Source organism: Astatotilapia calliptera, chromosome 12, assembly GCF_900246225.1.
Source record: "Astatotilapia calliptera chromosome 12, fAstCal1.2, whole genome shotgun sequence".
Taxonomy (NCBI): Eukaryota; Metazoa; Chordata; class Actinopteri; order Cichliformes; family Cichlidae; genus Astatotilapia; species Astatotilapia calliptera.
Genome location: NC_039313.1, coordinates 1,476,460 through 1,497,748, shown reverse-complemented (window position 1 = coordinate 1,497,748; position 21,289 = coordinate 1,476,460). Strand labels below are relative to the sequence as shown.

The 21,289-nt window shown below is 44.1% G+C and overlaps 1 protein-coding gene across 5 annotated transcripts in view; it reads left to right on the top strand.

Moving 5' to 3' along the window:
* Positions 1-4,782: 4,782 nt before the first annotated feature.
* The window catches only part of LOC113033322 (whirlin-like), a 64,701-nt gene continuing 48,194 nt past the window's right edge, over positions 4,783-21,289 (top strand). For all 5 annotated transcript variants that reach the window (XM_026187010.1, XM_026187009.1, XM_026187008.1 and 2 more), the window contains exon 1: positions 4,783-5,871. In XM_026187010.1, the coding sequence (XP_026042795.1) occupies positions 5,170-5,871 (702 nt within the window). In that variant the 5' untranslated portion in view covers positions 4,783-5,169. The remainder of the gene's footprint in view (positions 5,872-21,289) is intronic.

The window sequence follows — 21,289 nt, the reverse complement described above, 5'->3', positions numbered from 1 at the left end:
TTTTGTATGTTTGTCACACTTTAGACACTTTCAAAATTCAATTGAAAACCCACTTTTATTCCTTGGCCTCCAAACCTACATGGCCCTGTATGAACAAGTGACCCTGAATGATAACAAAAATTAATTGTGGTGTGTCACATCTCTGAAAAACAGAATTCAATTTCTCTAGCCACACCCAGACCCACCCAAACAAAACACTTAAATAGGACCTTTCGGTCGACACAAAGTGGAGCAGCAGAATTTCAGGAACAAATGAGAAACTAAGTAATTGAGATCTGTCTGTCTGGGTTATTAAGCTTTATTAAGTTAGGGTTATCAATTATAAAGGTTATTAAGCTGTTTCTAAAGCTGTGGGACTCCAGTGAACCACAGTCAGAGCCGTTATCCACAAATGGTGAAAATATGAAACAGCGGTGAACCTCCCCAGGCTGGCTGACCACAATGACTCCAAGAGTGCAGGGACGATTCCTCACAAAAGACCCCAGAACAACATCTGAAGAACCGCAGGTGAGGGTCAGTGTTCATGACTCCACCATAAGTGCATGACAAGGATCCAAGACAAAGGCTTGTCTCAGTTTTGCCAGAAAACATATCGATGATCCCCCAAGACATTTGGGAAAATATTCTGACGAGACTGATGAGGCAAAAGTTGAACTTTTCGGCAGGTGTGTGCCCTATGACAGCGGTCCCCAACCCCCGGGCCTCGGACCCGTGAGTCGTTTGGTACCGGGCCGCGAGAGTTGAGGCTCGGGTGTGAAATGTCTGGTTTTCAGGGTTTTTATCGGTTTTCAGCGTTATTTTGTTATCGTTTTTATTGTTAACTCCGTTTTCCTGGGTCTTTTCACGTGTGTTATGAATAAATCTTCTTTTTTTCGGTACAGGTACTAGTTTTATTTTGTTGTATTTATCCGCGACACCTTAAAGGCCGGTCCATGAAAATATTGTCGGGCATAAACCGGTCCGTGGCACAAAAAAGGTTGGGGACCGCTGCTCTATGACATCTGGCGTAAAAGTACCACAACATTTCAGAAGAGCATCATTTGCTGCCTCAGGACCTGAAGTGTTGCCGTAGTAAAAGGAACCATGAATTATTCCGTCTACCAAAGCTTTGTGAAGGAGAATCTCAGGCTTAAGCTCACTTGGGTTCTGCAGCAGGACAATGATCCAAACACAGCAGCAGGTCCACCTCTGAATGGCTTAAGAAGCACAAAATGAAGACTTGGTTTTAATAAACCAAATTGGTTTATTCCCTCAGAATTCCCAATCCATAATTTTCCTCCCTTTTCTAGCATTATGATAATTGGGATGATACCTATGCCCTGTTCACTGTTCTTCCTTTGTGTCTCTCCTTCTCACCCTCTGTCGTCTCTCGGGTTCTCCCCTGGGAGGAGGCGGGTCTGGCTGGAGGCTCAGCAGGGTGGATATTTTTGGGGTCAGATGAGGTCGCCGCCACTTTGTACTCAGCCATACTATGGCTCACAGACCTTGCTATCATCATGCTGTTGTCACTTCCCACCACCTTTTTCTACATGAGCTCCTTTCACCCTTTGGATTTGAGTCCATTCCCCGACCTCCCCCAGGGGGCGCCCCTGCAGTCATCCAGAGCTCTGACTACAGGAGGAGGACTCTGGTTGGTGCTCTTGGACCCGTCACTGCAGGTTGATATTTTGGTGGTTTCCTAAAAAAGCCGACACATTAGAGTGAATGCCTTTAATTTGATTTAATGAATGGCTTTTGGTCCCGGTTCATTGCCTCTTTTGTGTATTATTGGACAAAATCCATATGGGAGGTTAGAGGCATAGCTTTCACCCTCCCAGGTCTCTTCCCCTCCCCCTGTCTTTGGTCCGGCGCAGGAAGGGAGGTTGAAGGGGGAAGAAGAGAAGTGAGAGGATGGGATGACGGTAAAGAAGGACTTAGAAGGACTTATGTGTAGCAGTTGTGGAGCCGGAGGGATCCGGAAGGAGTCCAGGTCTCCTGTAGCTGTCTGTTTGCTATTTACAGGAACAATAGGAGAAATCGTACGGAGAGGGGGAATATCTCTCACCTCACTGAATTGCAGTGTCGGTAAGGGATGGTCTCCCAGAGGAGTGGATTGTGAGTTCCGGCTGGGGGGAAGAAGAGAGGTGGAAGGAGCTCTGCCTACCCCCAAACCCAGTTCCCTCCCTTCACTCAGGTCCAAGCTCTGGCTTCAGTTTTCCTGGTAATTTGTATTTCAATGTTTCAATGTTGCACAGTTTGTTCTATTTGGTTTTATTAAAGATGGAAATTCCTCCCCCCCTTTCTAGATTTCTCCCCTGCCGTCCCTTCCCCAAGAGACTCTGCAGAAGACAGCGGCGAGGGATCAGAAATACGTGAGGATTCGACATTTTCTGTAATCTGGCTGCCTCCAGCGTAGATTGAGCTGATCTGGCTTTATAGCGCTTTGTCATCCAACTTTCTGCCACTCAAAAAGCTGCGTCATCCAACATCAGCTTTCAGTTACTGCCTCTGTAAGTTCCTCCATGGGGGATAATATGATGTAATGTATACTTTATTAATCCCCATAGGGAAACTAGTCCTCTGCATTTTACCCATTCACTCAGTGAAGCAGTGGGCAGCCACCAATCCAGCACCCGGGGAGCTGTGTGTTGGGACGGTGCCTTGCTCTGGGGTACCTCAGGGTAGCCATTCAGTGGATTCAAACACCCGACCTTCCGATCATGGGGCAACCACTCTACCTACTGAGCTATCCGAGTCCTCTGTGGGGGAAGAGGGTTTAATGAACGCCGTGAGTTTTATTATTTGTTTCACCATCCCCTGGCAGGATTCAGAGTCAAAACAGCTTTGTCTATAATGAAACAGACACCAAGGAATTTAAGTTTCAAGAGAGACATGGGACACTATGTCACTGAGAGAACACCTCACCTATTCACCTTGTTGACATAAAATGAAAAGAGTGTAATGCCCTAACATTTACTTAAAAAATATTTCTACTGACTTTGTCATTCTTCTCTCATACAAAAGTAAATGTAGTATGTAAATATGTTTTAACCAAGCACTGAGCCATTAACCTACGACCTCAGGAACAACTCAGTGTGTTTGCATGCATGTAGACAAGGTCAAAACAGCCTATTGATATTCAAACCAAGGGTAAGAATGGGAAAGAAAAGTCACTTCAAGGACTCCGAGTATTGCATGATTGTTCAGATATGCTGGCATTTCCCCCATAACCACCCTGAGGATGTGTGAAAATATTCTCTGTGGGAAAATATCTTGTCGGTGTGGATGCTTCTAGCAGGAGATGGTGATCACAAATCTTAAATGATCTCAAACTGGTTCTTTGAACATTTAGTATTCAGATGGCATCTCATGTCTTGTCTGGGGAATGTTTCCAGCTCCTTGTTGAATCTGACCTTCAAAGAATTAAGACAGCTCTGAAGAAAAAAGGGGTCCAGGCCTGTTTTCTTACTGGTCACAGAAGGATCCTGTGCCAAACTCTAATTTCATGTTGTTGTCAGTTGTCCTTTGAAAGGAGAAAGCTTCAGTGTGCTATCCTCGCTCACAAAGTTCAGTTGTTCAGTTTGATGTTTTTGTTTTTAATTAAAAAGGTTAATGAAACTCACCTTGTCTGTATTATTATATGCTCAGGTGAGTCCTGCAAAGGTTGATTGTATGTATCAATGTATAAAATCAAATAAGAGGGCAGAAAAGTTCTCATCACAGTGTTATTTTGTATTTCATATAAAAAGACAGTTGATTAGTAGAATATTCATTATACACCTGGATAACAAGATGAAGTTACTCCATAATATGGCCTGTGTCCTGAAAAGTGCAGCTTACACTGTAAGATTTGGAAATATTGTTTGGTTTTCCTTAAATTACCATGAAATTACTACTTAACCTTATTTACACCATAGAATGACTTACACTGCAATTTGTGTCTCCTTCTCTGTAAAATGCCTGAATATTATACAAGGCTAACTGAGCTCCCTCCTTTCCTTTTAGTGGACGACCTTCTACTCCCTGAGCTACAGCCATCCTGCTGTTGTCCTTCTAGTCTCTCTGTTGTTCATTTCATTAACACAGAAGCAGCTGAAACCGATTTAACGACCCTTGCTGCTACTTAATGGACCAGATCAATATCCCAGAAGTTAAATTGACTTTTTCTTCTTTTTAAGTGTCAGCCAATGGAAGTTTCTATTTATGTCTTAAACGTTTATTGCTGTCTATTTTAATAAACAACTGTTCAACAAATAAATAAATTTACCGTGATCAGCCACTATGTGGAAAACAGTAGGCGGTACACATTTATTCTGTAGGATCACACAGGGAACCCGGGGCTGATTTCATGCCAAAGGGGCTTTTATGATCTTTTGTTTACCTGGACGGAGTCATGCTGTGCTGTCAGTGTCCCCTCAGCAGCACAATAGTGCAACACAAATGTTTTGTGAGACAGTCTTGCTCTCATGAGGAGGCTCCTATAAACTGCTGCTTAGAAAAAGCTTTAGTTATGCCTCTGAGAGATATTTGCTTTATCAGCTTAAAGACTGATAAGTCGACACCTACTATTATATGCATGTGGATGATCCAGCCTACACTTTGTTTTTAAGTTGTCTGGATAAATCTCGATTGGACAGAACAGGGATCTGTTTTTGTTCATCAGGTCGGCTCATCTACACTGTGGCCTAAAATATTAGGTAATGAATTGCCCAACATAATAATTTAAATAAGGGTGAATAGTGTTGTCAGTTTCTTAGCAACACACACGCGCGCACCTGCGTCATTTCCTATATAAAGGGTCAGCGCGTTCAGTTCAGCGCTCCACTCTGCGCGCTGAGTTTGCTGGGGGAACTGATCGAGCTGCAGGGAAAATGAATCAAATGTTGGAATGAGGTGCAGTTAGATTGTGTATATTGATAAGGAGAGCTTTCCGTGGACGGCGGTGGAGCTGGCGCTGTGCATGGAATAAAACACGCGGGGACATATTGCTTTGTTCAGAGCCAGATGAATACGGGCATCGGCTGTGGAAATGTTTTGTTTCGAGGTGACACATCGTGTGCGTGGCACTTGCTGAAACTGTCTGATGCGCGTTTCAAGTTTTACTTTTAAGGGGGAGTGCCGACTTGAGGTGAATTTGATCATATTCACGGTCAAACCTCGTATCTGTATGACGCTCTGTTATGTTGTAGGATGAGCGCTGACCTCGAGAGCGTTTCGATCAACACGTCGTTGAACTCGATCGTCTTGGGCGGCCGTGCGCTCTCGACTAACGTCCGAAGGCTGCACAAAGCTCTCAATATTCTGCTCAATGACCGGGAGAGAGAGCAGTTCATCCACTGTCTCAATGTTTACCACGCCAAGCGCAACGTCTTCGACTTGGTTCAAACTCTTAAAGTGATTCTCAACACGCCAGACAAACGGCACCTCTTGCCCATGTTGCGCCTGGTCATCCCGAGGTCCGACCAGCTGCTGTTCGATCAGTACACGTCCGAGGGGCTCTATCTGAAGTCGGACCTCATCCCCAGCAACGGCATCGCAGAGGACTTTGCGGGTGAGGTAGATTCAGCTGCCAGTTCCATCCCTGAGCAGGTCCTGTCGTCGTCGGGCTGCCCGGACGGTTTAAGCGCAGCTGCTGAACTCGCTGCGTGCGTGGTCCCACCGTTCTGCGTGGGCCCCTTTGGAGATACGCGCAAAGTGACCCTCACGCGCTCCAGGAGCCACGAGGGTCTGGGCTTCAGCGTTCGAGGTGGTTCAGAGCACGGCGTAGGCATCTATGTGTCCCTAGTGGAGCCAGGCTCATCGGCTGAGAGAGAAGGACTGAGAGTCGGGGACCAGATAGTGGCCGCTAATGACATCCTGTTTGACAATGTCACTCACATAGAGGCGGTGAAGGTAGGACTTCACGCAAATGCTGGCGTTTATGAGTGCGACTGTTGTGGTGTGTGCACTGCAGGTTTTGTGCAGATTCAAATCGTGTATGCTGTAGGCAGAGAAAGCACACATTACTAAGGAGGCACTGGGCCATGCACGGCTGTCCTAAAAACACACTCGTTGTTTCACTGCTGCTTTCTGTGCCAGCCCTCGGGTCCAATGCTAAACTACCTCTAGTTTAACTTTTTATTATTATTTCTTTATTTTTTAATCTTCTACACCACTTGACATCTGGCTGCAGGCTGGGAACCAACATGAACTAAAATGTAAAGTAGACCGGCTGAAGTTCTTATTTCATGATCCATACAGCAGGAATCCTTGATGATGATAATTCTGAGGGAACACTACACTGCATGTGGAGATAATGTGCTTCACCACACAATTATCTAAAATTAGATACAGTACTAACAACACTTTGTGTGATCATTCACTGAAGCCTGATCAGGCAGGCTGACAGATTTAACCCCATTACCAAAGAATACAGCAAAAGATATTAGCTATAGATTTTGATTTCAATTTGCATAGATTTTTTTTATTAAACTAGTATGCAGTTTAGTAAAGCTTTTTAGTTTAGATCTTTTTTAAATTCAAAATATCTAAAAATATTTCTCACATCTAGTTTAGTTCAGTTTTAGATCATTTTAGCTTCAGATGGATATACCTCAGGCTTAGACCTACAAAACTGTTCGGGGTAAAAACCTTTTGGGTATGGTTGCTATAGTAAAAAAAAATGTTATGAGCTTTTTTTTTTATCAATTTTAAAAACACTTTAGCAGCCATTGGATTTTTTTGCAATCAGCTGGTTTATAATAAACAAATCTCCATGGCAGTTTTGCATAAGCAAAGTTTCTATAATAAATGCAGACAAACAAGCACCTTATTAGTTTTTTCTGTGCATGGCATTAGAACAAGTCAGGATGAAATAAGAGCAAAATGTAGCATAGAATGCGCTGGCTCATCTCTGACATCTCGAGTTGTTTCCGTCTGTTTGACATTGGACTCTTGATTACACCATCTCGGTTGCAGTCACTTATTCTGTAATGGGTTAACTGCTGGTCCAACTGACCCCAGTTTGACCAGCTCCTGCTCCTATGGATGTGGATGAAAATAATTTGTATGCTATTGAAAACTAACTTAGTGGAAAGATGGACACAAATTACACCCAGACCCAAGTGCAAACTTTACAGCAAAAACATATTAAATAAATCTTTGCAGCACTTAAAATCCATTGTACCTTTTAAAACTGTAGCTTGTAGTTGCCAGATTCTAAGATTTTGGTTCTTGCTTCACGCAGCAGAAACACATTGTGGAAGATGAAAAGATGTAGGAGGAAAGTTACTTAAGCTGAATGAACAAATATGGACTGTTAATGGACTGTTTAATTATTATGCATACATGTTTTATGCGCTGATGATGAATGATTTTATGACCTTGCAAGTTTGAATTGCACTCTACTTTCAGATATCTTCTAAAAGAAACGACTCTTTTGTGTGGAGGTAAAATGGCTCAGGCCTTGGGTAACGTGTTGTTTAACAGAAAAAAGGACACTTTTACCTGCTTGTGGAAGGGTTAGTGAATCATTTCAGCAAGGGCTGAACAGCTCAGAAGCAACGTGACCGTATACCTGGCTCACACTGGCAGAGTGTAAAAATGATTCTAAAAGGTTAATTTTGCATTATTGCAAAATACAAATATACATACCAATCAGAAATTGTCAGTAGGTGTCGTTTGAAATGTGATTTTCTTTTTTCTGTATTAGTGTGTCCTCAAATATCAGGCTTCATAGGACGGCTTGAATTTTCATAAATTACAGATACTTATTCAGTTGTATTAATTTCATGTTGGAGTTTTTAGTTTTTGAGATACTTATGTTCAAACATAGCTTCAGAGTTTAAAACGTGAGAATAACATGCTGGAATTTGGTCCATTTAAAAACACGCCTCTTGCAAACTATTTGAAATATGAAGCTAAAATTTCACAAATCGGTATGTATGGCCAAATTAAGGACATAATAATTTTATCTTGGAGTTTTCTGAATTGTTAACTAAGGCTACGTTCACACTGCAGGCGAAAGCGCACCAAATCCGACTTTACTGACCCTCTGCGACCATCTATCCGATCATGGTGTGACAGTGTGAACGGCACAAATCCGATATTTTCAAATCAGACCTGGGTCACTTTGGTATGTGGTGCTGAATACGATACAAATCTGCGACTGGTGTTTGATGGTCACGTCGCATTAAATCCGTCTTTTACGTCACTGACACAAGACAGACGCCAACTATCAGCGCCGGAGAAGACATCACGAACGCTTCCTGACCATCCGGTGAAACTGTTGGGAACAACGTTGGAGAAACGTGAACATTTTATTTGTACTGTATAATCTGCAGATTCTGACAGAAATCTGCAGCTATCCTTTGAAGCTCCTCTAAAACAGCAATAAGGATCATTATTAGGCCAAATGTAGATAACTTTATAACTTAAAGCAAAAATTGGGAAACGTAAAGTCCGAAACAAGTCTTAAGGTCCATCAGTCAAACAACACTGTTGCTCTGGGTCTAAACAGAGCGCGTTGTGTGTGACGTCTTCTTTTGCGCATGCGGCCACTTTGAGCGTTCACACTAGAGCGCGTTTGCTGTCGCATTTTATTTGTAGTGTGAAGAAGCAGACAAAAAAATCGGATTTGATCAAAAAATCTGAATTGAGCATCAAGACCTGCAGAGTGAACGTAGCCTAAAGTAGTCTAAATGTGACAGTATTTAATTCTTGATTATGTTAATATCACGGTTGCTGGATCCAATCACGAGCTGGGTCTTATGCTTGATCTAATCTTGTTGCTGTAGTGTTGAGGATGTGACTTTTTCTGACCAATGCCTGTCGTTTTTGAAGTTGATGCCACAGCCACACCCGTGATCCATGCTCCAATCACATGTACAATTGCAGATCTGTTAGCTAGAGCCAAGACTCTACACTGAACTGTCAAGATCCATTGTTTAATGGTACTTACACTGCAGTCCTGGACTCTGTTGTTCCATCGAGCTCATATTCCACTAAATTAAAACCACAAAGACTGGTTCAACTCTAGCGAAGGTTAAACCAGCCCAGAAGCACAGGAACAATTTTAAAACATTGTGGGTCACATATAAGTGCATTTGCTCCACTTTATTTTACCAACAGGTATTGTTGTCCTGGCAAAGACTCATGCAAGAAGCATGATTCATCACTGCAGACAACACATATCCCCTGCTGTAGAGTCCAGTGGCTGCATGTTTTGCTTTGTGCTTGGTGATGTAAGGCTTTGATGCAGCCACTAGGCCATGGAAGCCCATTCCATGAAGCTATTTATGCACTGTTCTTGAGCCAAGTTTGATATTTATATGAAGTTCGGAAGTCTGTAGCAATTGATTCTGCAGAAATGATAGTGTCTATTCCCTCGGCTCTATCGGTCAGCTATCCTCTAGATGCACTCGGTAACTAACTGGATTAAATTTAGTAGCTTGGTAGATAAGGCCCATCCTCTGACCGCCTGATGTACGATATCAAGACATGCAAAACAGTCTCTTGGAGCCACATGTTAAACCCAACAGGAAGTCAGACGTTTTGAATTTAATGATAAATGGCGAAGGTTTTAAGGTTTTGTGAAACGGCATGTTCATGGCGGCACGTCAAGTTTTCATCATTCGCCAAGAAACTGCTGTAACTCAAAGACACAAAGGCCTGTAATAAAATATTATGGTCAACAGTATTGAACGCTGCACTGAGGACAAGCACAGAGCGGAGTCCACTGTCAGAGGTCATAATAATATTATTGGAGTTCTGAAGCCTGATGGAGAGTCAGTCATCAGTTAGCTGTTTACAACGACTCTTTCAAAGGTTTTTCAGTTTGTCCAACAAGTAGCTAAGACAGCTGGGCCAGCTGATGGTTGTTTACTGCCAGCTTGAAGGTCTGTGCTTTGTAGGCCATTAATAGAAACAGACTGACCATATTTAAGACTGAAACATTAATTTATGGTCGGTGTAGGGTTTTTTTTTTTTTTTTTAATGAGACAGAGAAGACAAACACACTCCAATTATCAGTTTTCTCAATTTATTATCAAAACAGAATTTGAAATGAATTTTACATAGCACCATGGACCTGCTCTCTGTGGCTCAGAGACAAAAGACTGCTGCACCCAGGCAAACACATAATGTTAACATGATTGGTCGACATAGTTTTTTCAGACAGCTGGACAGCAACGGGGCTCCAGGTAGATGATTGATCGCGCACAAAACAAAGGCCTCTGGGGCTTAGAGTGTCTTTCTGACTAGCTTCTCAAGTGAGGACAGATGCTGGGTTTTTCTCTGTATGTATTATTGTAGGTCTACGTTACAATATAAAGCACCGTGAGGTGACTGTTGTTGTGATTTGGCGCTATATAAATAAAATTGAATAGAATTGAAAGTTGAATTGTTTATGGCTACACGAACACCAGTGTTTCTGAACAGCATGCCTACTGCTGTTGTGGTAACTTACAATTACTTTGCAGCCATGAAATTAATTTTGTTGCCGAAAGTTTGGCAATTTATACATTTATGTTAATATTTGTCCAGGACATGCAGACAACGTAAGACATGTGGAGCATGTTCTGTGCTGCCTGTGTGTCCAAAGCAATTCAGGCAGAAAACCTAACACGCATGTAAACACAGTGTGCTTTTACAGGTGCACGAGAAGATTCTGGCTCACCCTCTCTGACTTACACCACTACACATGCTTTCCTCCTCCCTGCCTCCCTTCCTTCTTTTACATAACTGTATCCTAGCCTGGAATTTCATCCTCATTAAATGAGGTATGGAGGTCAGACTCTCCAGGATGCTGTCTTGAGACATAAATGGCCTGTATTTGTATACCTAAGGACCCCAAAGCGCTTTACACTATACACAGTCATCCACCCATTCACACACACATTCACACACTGGTGATGGCAGCTACATTGTAGCCACAGCCACCCTGGGGCGCACTGACAGAGGCGAGGCTGCCGGACACTGGTGCCACCAGTTTTCAGTAGATGAGTACACAGACTCAGTCTGCGGATTTATCAGGAAATGCGTGGAAGATGACGTCCCATCCAGAACAGTTAAATCCTTCCCAAATCAAAAACCCTGGATTAACGGAGATGTTCGCGCGGCACGGAGCACCGCCTTTGCCTCCGCGAACACATCGGACTACAAACACGCACATTACCAACTCCGGAAGACGATCAAAGCAGCCAAACGTGAGTACAGGGACAGGGTGGAACAACAGTTTGACAACCCTCGGAGTATGTGGCAGGGACTAAACACGATCACAGATGTTACGTTTCGGTGTTGTCAGTGTGTTGTTTTTGGCGTGACTGTTATGTGTTTCCTGTGTTACTTTGAAAGTCTGTGTTATCTTAGTCTTTTCAGTTTACGTTTCCCTGTCTCGTCAGTTCTGAGTTGCCCCAGCTGTGTTTCCCTCTTGTTGTCCATTTTCCTGATTGCTCCCTCTAGGTATTTAAACCCTGTGTTTCAGTGTGTCATGGTCGCGATCTCCCCCGTGTTGTAAATAGTTTGGTGTTTTGTTGTAAATAAATAGTTTGTTGTAAATAGATTTGTCGATACTTTCGTTTCGGGATTTTGGTGGTGAGCTTTAGTGGGGGGTTTTTGTGTGTGTTTTTTTTTTTTTCCTTTATTTTTACTTTTTTCGTGTTGCACTCCGGTTGCCTAGGCCGGGGTGTAACACAGACTTTAGAGGGAAAACCAGCACACCGCAGACCACGGCCTCTCTGTGTGAGGATCTAAACGTATTCTACGCTAGATTCGACACAGCGAACACCATGAGACCGGACAGTGTGCGCACCGCGGATGACGTCAGTGCGCACACTGTGTCTGAGGAGGATGTGCGGAGGTGCTTCAGGAAGGTGAACGCACGCAAAGCTACTGGTCCGGACGGGATTCCCGGCCGCGTCCTCAAGTCATGCGAGGCTCAGCTGGCTGGAGTGTTCACGCACATCTTCAACCTTTCCCTCTCTCTGTCTGTAGTCCCAGCCTGCTTCAAAATGGCCACCATCGTCCCTGTACCCAAATCCTCCACCATCTCCTCATTGAACGACTGGCGACCTGTAGCCCTGACCCCCATCGTAAGCAAATGCTTCGAGAAGCTGGTCAGGGACTTCATCTGCTCTGCACTACCCGACTCACTGGACCCTCTACAGTTTGCATACCGCCACAACAGGTCCACTGATGATGCCATAGCCCTGACACTACACACTGCCCTGTCACACCTGGAGAAGAGAGACACGTATGTGAGGATGCTGTTTGTAGATTACAGCTCAGCATTCAATACCATCGTTCCCTCGAAGCTGGACAGGAAACTGCAGGATCTAGGACTGAGCAGCTCCCTCTGCAGCTGGATCCTTAGCTTCCTGTCTGACAGACGCCAGGTGGTCAGACTGGGCAGCATCACCTCATCCCCCGTCACACTGAACACTGGTGCTCCACAGGGGTGTGTACTGAGCCCTCTCCTGTACTCACTCTACACCTACGACTGCACAGCCACTAACAGCTCCAACATCATCGTGAAGTTTGCGGACGACACTACAGTGGTGGGTCTTATCACCAACGGTGATGAGACGGCTTACAGGGAGGAGGTCAGCGCCCTGACCCACTGGTGTCAAGACAACCATCTCACCCTCAACGTCGCAAAGACAAAGGAGTTGATAGTGGACTTCCGGAGGTGCAGAGAAGTACACACCCCCATCACCATCAACGGCGCTGCTGTGGAGAGAGTGAGCAGCTTCCGGTTCCTTGGAGTACACCTGGCTGAGGATCTTACGTGGTCAGTACACACAAACAAAACAGTGAAGAAGGCGCAGCAGCGCCTCTTCTTTCTCAGGAGACTGAAAAGATTCGGCATGAGCCCCCGCATCCTCAGGACCTTCTATCACTGTGCCATTGAGAGCATCCTCACTGGATGCATCACCACCTGGTATGGCAACAGCACCGCCTACAACTGCAAAGCTCTCCAGCGAGTAGTGCGGTGCTCTGAACGGATAATTGGAGGTGAGCTTCCCTCCCTCCAAGACATCTACAGGAAGCGCTGCCTGAGGAAAGCGGGGAGGATCATCAAGGACTCCAGTCACCCCAGCCATAAACTGTTCAGACTGCTTCCATCAGGAAGGAGGTTCTGCAGCATCCGGTCCCGTACCAGCAGACTGAGAGACAGCTTCTTCCACCAGGCCATCAGACTGCTGAACACTTCATAGACACCTCAGCTTCACTACTGGAACTTTAACATTATGCACTCCATACTGTACAGTAATGCCACTGTTTTGCACATATTCAATTCTGTATATTTTATATATTTTATTTATTGTTTACTCTATTTAATTTGTAAAATATGTGTACACACACATACACACACACACACACACACATACACACACACACACACGTAGAAAAATATTTAGTATACACATCCAGAAATGCATATACTATTATATATTGTACATATATTTATTAGTTTCAGATGTAGCCATTCTTGTATTTTGCTTGTTTACTTTATTGTATTTTGCACAACTCTGTTGCTTGTGAAGCTCGCACACAAGAATTTCACTCACATGTGCTGTACCAATGTACCTGCACATGTGATGTGACAATAAAAAAGTGATTTGATTTTTCCATTTGTGCAACATCTCTAAAATTAGAAATATCCTGTCTCAGAGTGACGCTGGAAAAACTCTCTGAGCCTGGTTCTGCTGGAGGTTTCTTCCTGTTCAAAGCGAGTTTTTCTTTCCCACTGTCACCAAAGCGCTTGCTCATAGATGATTGTTAGTTTTTTTTTCTGTTTTCTTTGCATTATTTACCTTACAATATAATGCAACTTGAGGCAACTGTTGTTGTCTCAAGTTGCATTTGGCGTTGTATAGATAAAATTGAAATTCCCCAAATTGAATTATTAGAAAGTGTGATTTATGGTTCCACAGAAGTAGCATGTTTCCTGTCCGCTCCACTCCAGGGACTGCCTGTCTGCATGCAGCAGCTCTGTGCTCAGCTCAACAGCACTGAGACGGCACATTTAAGGGTTTTTAATGATATTCTTTGTCACGATCCTGGGTCTTTTGACCCAGCGTTTTAGTTTATTTTGATGTTTATGGTTTGTTTAAGTTCATTAGCTTATCTAAGTTCATTTGCTTGTTAGTCCCCCTTGTGTTTTCAACCCCTGTTAAGTCTCCCTCGCCCTTCATGTGTTTCATGTTTGTGTCTCATTATGTTTCCTGTTTTATTTTGAAGAGGTCCTGTGTTGCTATGTTCATTGTGTTCAGTTTTACTCTCCCCTTGTGATGTCATTATGTTCATGTGCGTCAGCTGTTTCGCCATGTGTTCCCACTTCCCTCATTTTCCTCCTGTGTGTATTTAGCCCGTGTGTTTCCACTCATTCCTTATCAGGTCGTCTGCTCATCCACTTCAGGTTTCCATGTCAGTTCACCATGTTTAAGGTTTTTTCATGTTTTAGTTCCCCCAGTTTAGGTTATTGTTTAGTTTCACCCATGAACTAAAACTGCTCGTTTTCTGTTAATCCATGTCATGTTTCACATTCTGTTTTTGGTCTGCATTTGAGTGCAACACATACAGTCTGCGTCTGCCAGACTGTGACATTCTTTTAACTCTAGATTGTGGCAGCCCTGCTGCCCTCTTGTTGTTGGTCCTGACAGCAGCCTTTGATGGTCGATCATGATATCCTGCTTTCATGGCTGGAATCATATGCTGGCCTAAAAGGGTCTGCTCTTCAGTGTTTTCAGTCCTACTTATCTGGAAAAACCTTTTATGTCAACATGTGCCCCCACAGCTCCAAAATAGCCCCTCTTAATTATGGTGTACCTCAAGGCTCTCTTTTAGGTCCTGCCTTATTTGCACTGTATATGTTGCCACTGGGGTCTATTTTCTCACGGTAAAAAATTTTCATTTCACTGTTTTGCAGATGACTTGGAGATCTATCCATCTTTAAACGCAGGGACATGTGGATGTCTGTAAATTTTTATTTAAATTAAAACAAAACAGAAGTTGTCATATTTGGCACCTTCTTTAATAATCACATTGACAGCGCTCTTGGCCCTTTATCTTCCTATTGTAAGTCAAATGTTAAAACCTTGACTGTTCCTTTAAACTGTGTAAGCAGGTGAGCACAGTAGTTCAATCAAGCTTTTTTCATTTAAAACAGCGAGCCAAGGTAAAATCATAGCTTCCAGCTAACGTGTTTGAACATGTTATTCATGGTAAATGAATTGATTCTTATATAGTGCTTTTCTTCTCTCCCAGAGCACTCTAAGTGCTCTACAACATGCCACATTCACACAAGCACTGCCTTCTATACTTTCTTTAAGTACTAACTATCATTCACACTCTGATAGATGCTTCAGAGTGTGAATGATAGTTAGTAAGTAACAACTTGGGGTTAATATCTTGCCCAAGGATATTTGGCATGCAGACTGGGGGGAGCCAGGGATCAAACCACCAACCATCTTAACATTAGATGACCTGCTCCATCTCCTGAGCTACTCCCACCTACAGTATTCATCTGTTCATTAACTGCAGACTGGACTGCTGCAATTCTCTGTGCTTGGGTTTGGACCAGGCCTCTATTTATCGTCTTTAGCATCTGCTAACTGGCACAACAGAAGGAGCATATTACCCAGTTTTGGCTTCTCTACATTGGCTTCCTGTTCTGCACAGGGTCCAATTTAAAATGTTACTTTTTTAATCACTTAACGGCCGAGCCCTTTCGTACCTGTCTCAGCTCCTATTTATTTATGCTCCAGGAAGAACGGTGAAGTCCAGGTCAAAACTAACCTTAACTTTTCCACGGTCTAAACTGAAATCTCGTGGTGACAGAGCCTTCTCTGTGGCAGGCCCTGGACTGTGGAGTAGTCTTCCCCTCATTATTAGATCTGCACAACCACTTGACCGTTTTAAATTGTTACAGAAGACACATTTTATGTTCTGGCTTTTAACACACGTCCTAAATATTTTGGTAATAAAACATCTTGGTTTTAAAAGCCTTAAGATAAGATAAGATAAGATAAGATAACTCTTTATTGTCATTGCACAGTCATACATAGTACAGTAGTACAATGAAATTGGAAAAACTGTCCTACGTCGGCACTACATATAACACAACACGACACGATATGACACATCACAACGTAACAAACAACACAACACAGTATATTAACTTAGTATAAAAAAGAAGAATAAGTGTATGTGTATTGCACACTGTTATTATTGCACATTAATTATTATTGCACCTTGTTATAAATATAAATATTATTGTTATCGTTTTAAACATTGTTACCTCCCCCTAAAAAGTCCAGGGAGGTATCCAGTCAGGTCAGCTATTTACATTGATCAGGGCTATTGCCCTGTTGTAAAAGCTGTCCTTGAGTCTATTTGTTCGGGACCTCAGCAGCCTGAACCTCCTGCCAGACGGCAGCAGCTTAAACACCCGGTGTCCTGGGTGTGTGCAGTCCCGTACGATGCTGCGTGCCCTCTTGAGACAGCGAGTGCTGTACAGGTCCTTCAGGGAGGGAAGAGGATGTCCAATGATTTTTTGGGCCATGTTGATGACCCTCTGGAGTGCCTTTCTGTGTGCTGTGGTGCAGCTGGAGAACCACACACCGATGCAATATGTCAGCACACTTTCAATGGAGCAGCGGTAGAAGACGGTCAGCAGCTCCTTCTTCAGGTCCATTTTTCTGAGGATTCTCAGAAAGTGGAGACGCTGTTGGGCCTTCTTTAAGACCGCAGAGGTGTTAGAGCTCCATTGGAGGTCTGTGTCTATGTGCACACCCAGAAACTTGAAACTGGAGACCCTTTCCACGCACTCCCCGTTGATGCTGACAGGCTGCAGCTCGGACTTCCTCCTTCTGAAGTCAACTACCAGTTCTTTTGTTTTGGTGGTATTGAGGTCCAGGTTGTTATCTACACACCAGTCTGACAGCCTCTGAACTTCAGCTCTGTATGCAGTCTCATCTCCCCCTGAGATGAGCCCCACCACAGTGGTATCATCTGCAAACTTGATGACTGTGTTGTCTGGGTGGGAACTAACACAGTCATGTGTGTACAGAGTGTACAGTAGGGGACTCAGTACACAGCCTTGTGGAGAGCCGGTGTTGAGGTTGAGGGCTGAGGAAAGATGAGGCCCCACTCTAACTCTCTGTACACGGTCTGAGAGGAAGTCTCTGATCCAGCGGCAGGTGGTGGAAGGAAGTCCAATTTCCAGCAGTTTATCTATTTCAACACCATCAGGCCGACCCTCCTGGGTGATAAGTTAGCAGCGATGCAGGTGGATGCTTCTCTGGTGTCCTGGATTGTTGATTACCTGACAGGAAGACCACAATATGTACGTCTCCCACAGTGTGTGTCTGACAAGGTGATTAGCAACACAGGGGCACCACAGGGGACTGTCCTCTCCCCCTTCCTCTTCACCCTCTACACCACAGACTTCAGCCACTGCACAGAGACCTCCATCTTCAGAAGTTTTCTGATGACTCTGCGGTGGTTGGATGCATCAGCAGGGATGATGAGACAGAGTACCGGGCTGTGGTCGACTCCTTTGTCACGTGGTGTGAGCAGAATCATCTGCAGCTCAACGTGGCAAAGACCAAGGAACTGATCGTGGACTTCAGGAAGACCAGGAAACACTTGACCCCTGTTTCAATCCAGGGGGTCAGTGTTGACATTGTGGAGGACTATAAATACCTTGGAGTACACATTGACAATAAACTGGACTGGGCTAAAAACACCACAGCACTTTACAGGAAGGGCCAGAGTCGTCTCTATTTTTTGAGGCGACTGAGGTCCTTCAACATCTGCCAGAAAATGCTGAGGATTTTCTATGAGTCTGTTGTGGCCAGTGCGATCCTCTATGCTGTTGCATGCTGGGGGAGCAGGCTGAGGGTCGCAGATGCCAACAGACTTAATAAACTGATCCGTAAGGCCAGCAATGTTGTGGGGATGGAGCTGGACTCCCTCAAGGTGGTGTCGGAGAGGCGGATGCTGTCCAAGATAAAGACAATGTTGGATAACACCTCCCACCCACTCCATGACATGTTGGTCAGTCACAGGAGCTCGTTCAGTGAGAGACTGAGATTACCGAAAAGCACCACTGAACGAAATCATTCCTGCCTGTGGCCATCTCCCTGTACAACGCATCCACTTAACACACTGTTTGCTGCTACAGCTACACATGTTTCTTTTCCAAATATTTATTTATAAGTGACTTATGTATGTATGTATGTATATATATGTATATATTGTACTATTCTTAGTTAGCGTATTGTCTGTCTTGTCTTAATGTTGGTTTAAAATGGAGCACTGTAACAAAAAATAATTTCCCCCAGGGATCAATAAAGTATTCTGATTCTGATTCTGATTCTGATTATTAGTCTGTCCGGGAGTATCGTATTGAAAGCAGAGCTAAAGTCAACAAAGAGCAGCCTGGCGTAACGGCCCTGCACTTCCAGGTGAGAGATGGTGGTGTGGAGCGTTGTAGCAATGGCATCTTCAGTTGATCTGTTAGCTCTGTATGCAAACTGGAGCGGGTCGAGTGTGGGTGGCAGGCAGGACATGATGTGACGTCAGACCAGTTTCTCAAAGCACTTCATTATAACAGGTGTTAGAGCAACTGGTCGGTAGTCGTTGAGGCTGCTAATGTTAGTACGCTTTGGCAGTGGGACAATTGTGGCTGACTTTAGGCACGGCGGGATGCAGGACTGGGACAGTGAAGTGTTGAAGATCTTAGTGAAGACCCCAGCCAGCTGGTCTGCACACTCTTTTAGGACCTTTGCGGTTACCCCATCTGGTCCGGTGGCCTTCCTGGGGTTCACTGCCCTTAGTGTGCGCCTCACCTCATATTCCTGCACTATGAGGCTTGGGCTGCTGCTGTCCGATGTTTTTGCTGCTGCTGCCTCTGGTCCCTTCACCTCAAAGCGTGCGAAGAAGTGGTTCAGCTCCTCTGCAAGCTCCGCGTTACCCTCAGTCAACGTGGTATTGCCAGGTTTGTAGTTGGTTAAGTGCTGAACTCCCTGCCATACCTGTCGTGAGTTGTTGGTGGTGAAGTGGTCTTCGATCCTTCTCTTGTACGCTGCCTTGGCCTCTCTGATGCCTCTTTTCAACTGAGATCTGGCTGCACTGTACTGCATACCATCACCGGATCTAAAAGCGGCGTCATGTTGCTTCAGCAGGACCTGGACCTCTTTAGTCATCCAGGGTTTCTGGTTGGAATACACCCGGAGACGTTTGTCCACAGTGACATTGTTGACACAGAAGTTAATATATGAGAGCACTGATGTTGTGTGCTCTTCAAGGTCCTGATGTTCGAACACGCTCCAGTCCGTGTTTTCAAAACAGTCCTGCAGCTGATGTGATGCACCTTCTGGCCAGGTTTTCACAGTTTTTGTGACTGGGGGGGCTCTTCTCCTAATGGGAGTGTATGCAGGGATCAACAGCATGGACATGTGGTCTGACAAACCTAGATGTGGTAGAGGGGTTGCTCTGTAGCCTTTTTGGATGTTGCTGTAGGCTTTATCCAATGTGTTTTTCACCCTCGTTGCACATTTAATATGCTGTTCAAATCTGGGGAATACTGACCTTAAATCAGCATGGTTGAAGTCCCCAGCTATAATGTGCACTGCGTTTGGATGGGAGTTCTGCTGGTTGCTTATTGTCTTGTGCAGCTCCTCCATGGCAGAGTTAGCATTAGCATCGGGTGGTACATACACGGCCGTTACCATGACAACAGTAAACTCGCGAGGTATGTAGACGGGTCTGCACTTCACAGTCAAGTATTCCAAATCCGGGGAACAGTGGCTGTCTACAGTCTTTGTGTTTTTGCACCAGCTGTCATTGGTGTAGATGCATAAACCCCCTCCTTTGATCTTACCGGAGTGGCCGTTCCTGTCGTGACGGTGAACCGTGCGGCCTGCTAGCTCAATAGCCGAGTCCGGAATTGATGGCTGCAGCCAAGTCTCTGTGAGTAATATTATGCTGCTGTCCCGTACACACTTATTGACTGCAATTTGTAATCTCAGTTCGTCGATTTTGTTGGTTATGGACCTGACGTTGGAGAGGAAAATACTCGGAAGCGGTGGCTTAAATGGCTGTTTCTTTAGCCGAGCTAGTGGACCCGCCCTGCAGCCACGCTTTTGCCTCCTTTGTTTACGTTTCCTCTTTGTCTTGCCGCTGGGAAGAACCAACCACGGAGACCCTGGAGCTCTTATTATGTCCTCCGGAATGCTGTGAAAGTGGTGGTAGTCCGATGTAATGCTCCTTGCACAGCGTAATCCCAAACTCAAGAGGTCCTGACGACTGTAGGTGGACTCTACTCGATGTATAATGATAAAAAGCACACACATCCACACAGATACACGTAGAGAAAGTAAAAAACAAAACACCGAACGTGAGGAGCAGTGAGCCGCTGCGTCTGTGCGCGCCGCCATCTTGAATAACTTGAATAACTTATTTGTTGTTGTTGTTTCAGTTGTTTATATTTACTTATTTTATTTATTTATCTATATTTTACTGCATCATTGTTGTGCATTTTATTTATTTTAGTGGTATGTTACATTGTTAAGCACTTTATGCAGCATAGACTGCTGGTAATGTGCTATATAAATAAACTCGACCTTGACCTATTAAGTGAGATTAATTTCAGAAAAGTATGTGACTCAGGCTTTGTTTTGTTTTTTATTATATAATTCAGCATTTTCTTAGTGGTTTTATTGTGTGCAAACCCTTTATTTTATTTGACATTTATTTGACATTTATTACTGTTCTTCGCTGGTTTAAACATGCTGTGGTGGTTTTGTATATCTCATAGTAAACATCAGAGGGAATCCATTTTTGTGGACTCAAAACTATTATACGTTAACAGCAGATCAGATGTTGTGAAATCTGTGAAAAGCACTTTGAGTCTTTATTGCAGTATTTTCTGTGTGTTCAGCTTGTAGTGATCTTTGAGAGCAGCAGCATGTCTAACTTTGGCAAGTGTTTGAATTTATTTTTAAACAATGACTCTTTCATTCTACTTATATGTGGAGAAATAACATTACATAATCACAATCAGATGACTTCACAGGCACCGGCCTTCGATGAGCTCCCAAAATAGCAGCTTTTCAAATGGAGGAGGAGGAGGAGTAAGTTATCCTTTGCTGTCAGCTTGATAAGCCCAAAGTTATGTTACTGTCAAGGGCCCTTGAATGCAGCTCTCTATGCAAAGCACATATTCTAAGTAACAGACATCAGTGTGTGGGCGAAACCGAATTGATTCAGTTCCCTGAAGAGAGAGGCAGCAGTCTGACATCATGTTCTGTTGCTACAAGAGATC